Consider the following 9,276-nt stretch of genomic DNA (forward strand, 5'->3'; position numbering starts at 1 on the left):
GGTCACTCATTGTTCCATGGAAGTGAACTGGAAAGGCATTTCTTCACAGGTAGTTGAAAGTGAAAATAAAAGACTAAAGAGTGCAACAAGAAAAGGCATAGGCAAACAAGAACAAGGTAATACGAGTCACATACTGCTGATTATACTATAGTTTATGTTCAAAATATGGGAAGATTTTAGCTGAAGTGACTGTAACTCGACGGGTGCTTTAGTTTGTGTTTACATAATTTATGTATTTATAGACACATACAAGAAAATAATTGAGAAAAATATAAAATTAAATAAATGTTTATACATAATTTCAATTGTGTATAAATATAAATAAATACACGTAAATAATTTCTAAATATATATATACATGCATGTTTATGTTTAATAAATACAACATTTACATGCACAGATACAGAGTATATTATACAAACACAATCTATTTATAATGCGATTCATCGTGATTAATGTCGTTTGACAGCCCTAGAAATAACATTTCTAAACACTTGTACATGTATTTTATATATATTTTTTATTTATGTTTTAATTTGTTTTTGTAAATAGCTATTATAATGCAGAGGCAAATACTGTCTTACAGTCAGGAGGTTTTTTATGTTTACACTGTTACATGTTAAAGGCAAACTGCACTAACAAACATATTATTAACACAATTATACTTTTTTTATTGTGTTTATAACTTTAATACAATTTACTTACTAAAAATGTTACATTTTATATACAACCAATTAAATAAAACAAAACGTTACATAGATGTTTGTACTTTTTTAAGCACTTAGCACTGCTCCATAAACGTCTACATGCAAATCAAGCTAAAACGTCTGATCTTTATTATAAGCCAAAAAAGATTTATTGTAAAGAAACAATGTAATCAATAGATGAATTGAACAAAAAAAATCTAAACATTTCTACATAGAAGTAGTCAAATAAACCATTTATAAGTACATACTTTCTTCACAACAGTTCATTTCAGTTCTGACGCACCTGCTGCTGTGAAATTGAGAACTGTTTCAAGTCTAATCTCCTTTCACCTGCTGGTCAGTGGCGTTTGCTTTGTCTCTTGGCACTCGACCCATTTTGTAGAACTCTGTATTAGGTCTCATATCAGTCAGGTGAGCCAAACGGTTGGACATGGCGAAGAAGGCCGCAATGGCAGCAATGTCCCAGATATCTTCTCGATCAAACCCATGAAGTTCCAGGGTCCTGAAATGTTCTTCAGTTATTGTTTGGCTCCTACATACTGTCAGAGCAAAGTCGAGCATGGCCAGCTCGCGGGTGGTCAGATCTGCAACTTTGTAATTCACTGCCACCTGTTGGGTAAGACATAGACATCAATTTTAAGCCCACACATTATGACTGATACCATATTCAGTAATTGTGAGAAATAAAGGCAAACTAAATGTATGTCTTATAATGTGGTGCTGATTTCAACATTGACCTAATTTGCTGCTGACATTTTTAGGAACTCAAAATTTGTATAATAGTTATGCAACATGCAATATCTGTATTCACAAAGAAAGGTCCAACTTTCCACCCAAGATTATTTAATATTCAATGTGTTTGTTTGATATGGTTTTCCTTTAACTTAAAGTGTCAATATTTGTATGTTGAATCACTTTAACAAATCAAAGGCCTTGCCAAGGCTGTTGTCCAGCTAAAATGACACTGAAATTTATCTTCATGGTTTTCTTAATTATCATTCAAGTTCATAAACAACTTTTATTCAAACTAGAGTAAAATTCTAGAAAATGCCAGGAAAATGTATTTAAATAAACCGGAATGAAACACAGAGTAATGTAAAAAGGCCCTAAGTAGTTTAACATCTTAAAACTCTTTGTTTTAATATAATCTCACACACCTGGTCGGCCAGCCTAGGATTTTTAGAATAAATGCGGTGCAATGCACTGTGGGATACGACACAATACAGGCATTGATTGTGAGCACTGGTTGCGACAACAATCAGCTCCCGATCTGCTTTCGACAGACCACCTGTTACAAAACATCACATAAAACATGCATCACATCATGATTCCACCCACTTTTAATGCTCTTATTAAAGCCGACAAAAATATAACAGGTGTGCTCATGCAGATGGGTCAAAGGGAGCCACTACCTAATTAACAAAGAAAGGATCTCACCACTTTCCTTGTTCATGAGAGCATTATAATAAGAGAAGAAAGCGCGGAATTCCGCAGGACGATGAGACAGAACCTTGAAGACGTTGGGTAGAAATCCACCCTGAGGGTCAACATACACTACTTGTTTTAATAATCGGGTTAAAGACACACAAACGTAACAAATGTGGACGCCTTCTGACCTTCTGTTCGACTTCCTCCATCAGCTCAACAATATCAAAAGGCAGATTCTTCTTGTTTGGCACAGGATACCGGCTGATGCCCTCTGAACTGCTGCTCCTGTGATGTGTGAGAGTGGCTGCTGGTGATTTTACACACTTTCTGCTTACAGGGACACGCAAGTGCTGTAAAACACAGAGATTATTAACAGTTCATGTATGCACTACATCATTTCATATTGTTTTGAAGTAACAGTTCAAATTACAAGAGTGATTCTCTTCCCTATAAATGACAAAAGAAGAGCAGAACCCAAGGGTTTATTGAATACAAAAGCTATTAAACCAAAGTACGTGCATGACATTAGGACATGCATAATATCTTTCTTAAAGCATATTATGAATAAAACACAAAATTGATTATTGACTGTAACATCTTACCAATAAACCGATATTAGAGCGGTGAATAACCTTCAAAATGCTTCGTGACGACATTGTAAAACTTTACGCTATGATTCCTCGTGTTTACGTTTGTGACAGACGGCACGCAATGGCTGCTTCAAGTGATTTTAAAACCAATCACCGCGGATTATTCTCACACGCCTCCTGCAATCTCGACCAATGAGTGTGATCAACGACAACGTACTTTACTTCCTGTTTACAGTGACGGCGGAAGCGCAAGGGTGTCGAAATAAAAGTCATTTTCAATGTCAAAAAAAAATACAATCATTGTGTAAATAATTGAATTATATAAACTTGTGAATACGACACATTTACATTTGAAATGCTTTACACAGACACGCACACACTCTAAAATAGCACACATGGAAACTCACTCAAAATCTATTTTAATTAGGGAGATGTTTGTGTATTTATAGAACAACTGGTAAAGCAGTTTTATTTGCAGTACTGCATGGCTTACTGTCCCACAACGTGCGTGAAAGGATAAACCCTCTATTTAAACTCACGCAAAGCTATCCTGACTTTTATTTTGAAATTAATTCCATCTGCTGCTCATCCGGAACTGCTTGCACATTGTTATTGTTGCTGCGTTCTGATAAGAGATGTAAAATGGGACCTGAGTTGCTGTAATAAACGAGCTTTTAAAACAGAACACAATCGTCGTATTATCATCATGGCAGGTCACGGTGTAATGGCAAGCGAGGAATCGCTGGATTATTCAGTACACGAAGCGTGGAATGAGGCCACTAATGTTTACCTACTGGTTATTCTGGTCAGCTTCGCCCTGCTGATGTACGCTAGAAAGTAAGTGCGCATTTGACTTGCATATTATTAAAACGTGCTGGGCAACGTTACTATTACAATACATGACGTGACCTACTGCTTATATATGTGACGTTTTTTACGTTTCATTTTCTAAATAGAAATAAGAGGAAGATTATGCGTATATTTACGCTGCCACCGGCAGCAGGAACCCCGGCTGAGCCGAACTTCTACGACAGTCTGCAGAAAGTCCGGCTAAGACAACAACTGGAAATGTATTCCATCGGTGGGGTTGACTTATCTTTATAAAGCAAAGCAAATCAAATGAAGTTACTTAATGTTTGCAGTAAATTAAAATTCAGTTTCTTATCATTGTTTCGTTTTTGCACGAGAAGTTTCGTTCGTGAATCTTAGAATATAGCTGCATGCATATAAAATTGATACAAAAATGTCATTAATACACAAACTAATTATTTTGCCATATAGAATCCCAAATAAATATCTGAACTATATGATTGAGACGTGGCTCCAAATTTCAATTGAATATAAATTTATTTATAAAGCACGTGAACAGAAACGTGGAAATTAAAGGAACACTTTTAATTAAGACGAACTGAACGTGATATATTTTCTTCTTTTTTCCTCAGCTCGTAAATACGACCAGCAGTCGGACAGCGTGCAGCTGTCAATAGAGTGATCTCGCAGTAGGGGGCGCTCTTCACCCACCAACGGTACAAATGAACGAAGGCAGTACGGCCAGATCTGAGCTGACATGCCTCAACTCTACATAGACTCGGAAGTGGGTTGTGCTTTAGCACACCGGGGTCATAACTGTAACATTTGTTTAATACCAAGAGCTGTTTTACATCTACATACCCCTCAAACATTGAGGACAAGGCATTTATTTTAATATCTTTTGTGATGTGGTTTTCCTAAGCGAGCTTCAGTGGACTATGACATAGATCGCCCTCTGGTGTTGGCAGTGAAGTAGTACAAGTAGTGTAACATTGTTAAGCATTTACATGAACATACAAAGAACAAAGACATCATCCATCTACATCCAAGCATTAGGATTAAATTAACATTTTACTAACTTTCTTGCTACGAAACGATAATTGAGAAATACTGTGATAAATGCACCACTGACTTGCATGCACACTTGACACACACTTCTCCAGTGCTGAAGCCATGTGTTATGTTGCCCAGTAGTGTCAGTAGTTGCAGGCTGTATAATAAATCTGCTAACATTTACATTAAAAACCTTTTTAATATTAAACAAGTTTCCTTTCTAACGATTAAAGGCAGTAACTTGTAGGTCTTATTGAAACTACTACGTCGGTAGATAAGCAAGGGTAAGTCATTATGCTTTTAATTCTCCAGTTTTTTGTGATAACCTCTTTAATGGATGATCTGTGGAGTAAATGAAATATTCTCTGCACATGAATCTAGTTATTGTGAGAATTGCTTTTTACGCAACAGTATTGTGTGCTTGTGGTGATTTGTGTGGGCAAATCACATCTTCAGATAGCGTCGGTATTTCTTGTTTCACATTATTGTTTAAAATCGAGTGATTGAACAAAAAGTCCAATAAACGTGTCCAAGTGATACTGACGTGCGATATCAGAAACATGAAGTGAGAAAGTGAAAAGGTGTGAGAGAGACTCTTTGACAATCTCTCTTTTGTTATCGCTTCTTTGTTCAAATGGTTCGTTTCTCTTGTCTCTTTTCCAACGATCTCTGGCTTCTGATCCACTGTGGTATCATTTCCCCAGATGAATCACAGAAAGCTAAAGAAAAGATTCCTCGCCTCGCCTTAGTCATCTGCCTCCCCCTCCCTCTCTGCATCCTCTCGTGCTTTCCCTCAGGTCTCTATGGAAATAAGATGAACAAACTCTTCTTCATCATTTTTTCAACCTCCAATAATTCTAATTTTATTCCGCATACATTTGCTCTTTATCTTTACTTTTTCCCATGTGTTTTACTTCAGACTTAAAGGAGTAGTTCACCCAAAAATGTGAACCCTGTCAATATTTTCTCACCCTCAAAACACATACAGTATGACTTTCTGAAACACAAAAAGTTGCCTGAGCTGCGATACAATGGAAGTGACCAGAGGGCTTTTAAGCTCCAAGGGACTTTAAAGTAGTTGTTATATTCCGAGTCATGAGAATCCATTAAATTTGTGTGAAGTGTAGACAGAACTGTAATATATTTCATACAGACACTTTTCTCTGCCTTTTTACAGCCCTGTCCATTGTTTAACAAACATAAAGACCATGCCCCGCACATAAAACAGAATTCCAGGTATTAACACATGGCACGCTTCAACAAAACTCCTATAGACGTTCCTTCTGCATCCTCTTGCAAACCACAACCAAGAAAATAATCAATAAACCAGAGAGAAATAAACCAGTGGAGTCGAGGAGCAATGTTCATGGTCGCTAGATTTCATCAGCGTATGGTTTGTGTTTACAGCCTGGGTGTCGTCCCGTGTCCTCCCGTCATCCACTGCGCTGTTCTGAGACCTGTGGCTGCTCGAAGCCCAGACAGATGTAAACATGGCTTGACCGCACACGCTGGCCTGAGGCCAGCAGCTGGCAAAAACAGCCTGGAATGTCAGTGCCATGGCTCCAGCCCTCTCTCTCTCCTTCTCTCTCCTTCTCTCTCTCTCTCTCTCTTTTAACAGCCAGTTATACTGGATCACTGCCACAAGGTCCACAGACTGGTCAATGTTAAAGAGAATCACTTTATTTAAGGCTATGACACAATGAGGTTTTGATCTGCTTTGTACAATATGCCCACGAATGTTACCAAACGCTTATAAATGTTGTGAGTCAGCAAATGTCTGGTTAAAATAGATTACGTATGCTCAAAATACCAATGCTTATGAGACTTATTTGAGAATATCTTACAAACCAGTTGGCTTTTTGTAGTCTCATTTTTACTTTTTAGCCCAATCTGCTTTTACAACAGTGATAGGTTTAGAGATGAAGCTTCATTCATTCGAAGGTAAATGTACGTTTTTGTAAATTATTAGCCAACTTATAAAAGAGTTATAAATTGCCTTGATATTGTGTATTGTGTCATTATTTATTCATCCTCATAATCTATATTTGATCTAATAACAAATGAAGAGTGTGGTTTTGTCCATACAATGGAAGTCAGGGGGGGGGGGTCATGTTATGTGGTCACCAACATTCTCCAATATATATTTTATGTTCTGCAGAAAAAATGGCATTGCGAAGCACCTTTATTTGTAAAAACAAAAGTGCGCGTGAAAAAAAAAAACTGAAAAACTTAGTTTACATTTCTTTAAAGTGTAAGTGGAAAATCTGTAAAGAAAATAACAGAAAAATCGGTAAAATTAAGGTTTTTATTACAGTCTGAACTATCCCTGTAATGTATTAGAATGTGATCAGACTTAAATGCGAATTGATTGTGATTGACTATTTCAATTAAGAGGATTTTGATACATACCAATGATTACTCATAATCCCATTTAACATAATTTGCTGCATGCATGTATACCCTGAATTCTGCAGTATTTCAGCAATGAAATAAATATGTCCTTATTTTAACCTTATCCAATAGACCACTTCGGAACAACCCTGGTCCATAAGAACCTTCTGTTTCAGTTTTTTTACGCTATAGCATGTGACCATCAGAACATTTATAACGGCATTAAAATATCTTTTACGATTTTATCATTTATGCATAAAACTTCAAATTAAATTAATAATAACTGAAACCAAAAGTGGTTCATACAATGTATTTACTGGTGAAGTCGTTTTTATAGCTTTCATTGGGAAAAGATTGGGAAATATTTTCATCTTCAGAATAACATGCACAATGATGACCAGGGGTGAGTAATAAGAAAGTAAACAAGGCCAATTTGGATTTCATGTTGACTTTAAAGGTGCTTCAGATGTGTCTGGTGTCTTTACAGTAATGAGAGACTCATTAGGACACCTCTCTGTTTGAATTATACACAGGGACAAATATGGGTCACACTGAAATACCCGAAAACCTGTGCTTCCCTCTCCCTCCCGCTTCATTTCTCCACAGCGCTTTCTTCTTTCAAAGGCGCAGAAGCGCGAGTCTATGTGTGTTTCCATGCTGCGCGTCTCCGGATCCAAGCGCAGATGAGACGTGACAAGCTCCTTCATCCTCCCCTCCGCCCCAGCGTTGTGGGGCCGAGCGCTTTGCCTTTCTCATCTTCATTCCACCATTCTCTTCTGCTCACACTTTTTCTTTATGTCACAGGTGGGAACAAGACACGACGGAATGAAAGGGAACAGGCGCTAATTAGGGAAGGAGGACTGGGACAAAGAGACTGGAATAATAAGACGTTTAAAACAGGAAGCTCTAATCTGGGAGGATTGGGAGCCAGGCTGCGCTGGTCGCTTTCTGTTCTCCCTGTCTCAAAGAGCGACGTGGACCTTTTTAACTCTCTCGTTTCCTTGTCTTCCTTTCTTCATGTGCCGAGATGGCGAGAGAATGGCCGCATTCTCACGCGTGTCCATTACCGTGCAGATAATGAGAATGTATCGGGGCCGCTCGGAGCTCGATGGCTTCCCTGGTCTCGCTTCTATACGGTCAGTCTGCTACTTGTGAAAAGGAGAAAGCGTCTGCGCCTCTCGCCATCTCCCTCAGGTCAACTGCTCTTCACACCAAAGTTCTACAAAGCCTCCTAAAGCCCAGAGCTATTAGTCATGTGTGTGGTTTCGGATCGGCCCTACGAAGAGCCCCTGAGGGTATTCTGTGCCAGGGCAGACGGCTCCGGTCACTGGCAGAGAACAGCCCAGGTATGGCACAGGTTTCTGTCTTACCGCCAGCCTCCGCGGAGCCGAGACCTGAACAACAAACACAGGAGACCCAGGCTGACCCTCCTCTCTGGCCCCCCGCTAGACTCGTATAGAGCTCCGTATGGATGTGGGCCATTTCACCTCACGCCTTCTCCAATAAACAACAAGAGGAGAATTAAAAACCAACAGTCACTTATGGCAAGTCGAGACGGCTCCTTGGTCAATATTTGCCTCAGTCATGAAATTGACACCAATAGGGCACCATAGAGTTGAGTATGTTTTACCGTCTAACCCAGCGAGGTTAATTTAGTAAGTCTCTTTGGGTTCAATAATGTTTTACTATGATTTAGATTGCTGCTTGATCAAATACAAAATTTATTTTAAATCATAAAACAGAAACATACGAGCCCCTTGTTGAAAGAGCATGCAGCTGTATGACTCTCTTCTGCAGAACACAAAAACATATATGTATTTTGAAGCTAAAGCTGGTAACTGAACAATGCCAGCCATTGACTGGCATTGGTTTTATATCCATACAATTTAAGTCACTGGGTAATGTGTTGTGTGGATACAAACAGTCTTCAAAATATCCTCTTTTGTGTTCTGCGGAAGAAAGAAGTCACACAGGTTATAAGGTAAGTAAATGATGACAGAATAACCATCTCTATAAATATAAAGGCAGATACTTTTCTTTACAACCACATTCAACATTTCTAGTCTAAACTATGTGTCCTACACATTTTGCCTTTCTTGGCATCTAACCACAGTTGGACTCTTTCTCCTGTACTTTCAGATGTGTGGTGTACACCTTATTGACACAGACAGACTGCCTCTTGTCTATTTGTTGTTAGTGGTTCCCTTGTTTGCTCTTCTAACCTCAAGTATTTCTTTGGACAGTGCTATAAACCTCATTCGGCTAGTCGTATCTGAAACAGTGAGTGTGATTTGGCT

At 38.4% G+C, this 9,276-nt stretch overlaps 2 protein-coding genes across 3 annotated transcripts; one reads left to right on the forward strand and one right to left on the reverse strand.

Annotated features, from left to right (window-relative positions):
- Nucleotides 1–342: 342 nt before the first annotated feature.
- LOC306908048 (uncharacterized protein) lies at nt 343–2,861 on the reverse strand. 2 transcript variants are annotated; one of them, XM_079480632.1, is made up of 5 exons: nt 2,738–2,861; nt 2,324–2,485; nt 2,145–2,244; nt 1,865–1,995; nt 343–1,316 (listed from the first exon to the last, which is right to left on the reverse strand). In XM_079480632.1, exons 1-5 carry the CDS (start codon nt 2,789–2,791, stop codon nt 1,023–1,025), a joined length of 741 nt encoding a protein of 246 aa, XP_079336758.1. In that variant the 5' UTR covers nt 2,792–2,861; the 3' UTR covers nt 343–1,022. The 2 variants fall into 2 exon arrangements, with proteins under 2 accessions (XP_079336758.1, XP_079336759.1); XM_079480633.1 differs by having other exon boundaries at nt 545–1,316; nt 2,145–2,217; nt 2,738–2,848.
- Nucleotides 2,862–3,311: 450 nt separating this feature from the next.
- Nucleotides 3,312–6,588, forward strand: smim19 (small integral membrane protein 19). The gene is made up of 3 exons (XM_079479228.1): nt 3,312–3,562; nt 3,682–3,806; nt 4,168–6,588. Exons 1-3 carry the CDS (start codon nt 3,432–3,434, stop codon nt 4,215–4,217), a joined length of 306 nt encoding a protein of 101 aa, XP_079335354.1. The 5' UTR covers nt 3,312–3,431; the 3' UTR covers nt 4,218–6,588.
- The last annotated feature ends 2,688 nt before the right edge of the window (nt 6,589–9,276 follow it).

This window comes from Barbatula barbatula (assembly GCF_947034865.1).
Source record: "Barbatula barbatula genome assembly, chromosome: 18".
Classification (NCBI taxonomy): domain Eukaryota; kingdom Metazoa; phylum Chordata; class Actinopteri; order Cypriniformes; family Nemacheilidae; genus Barbatula; species Barbatula barbatula.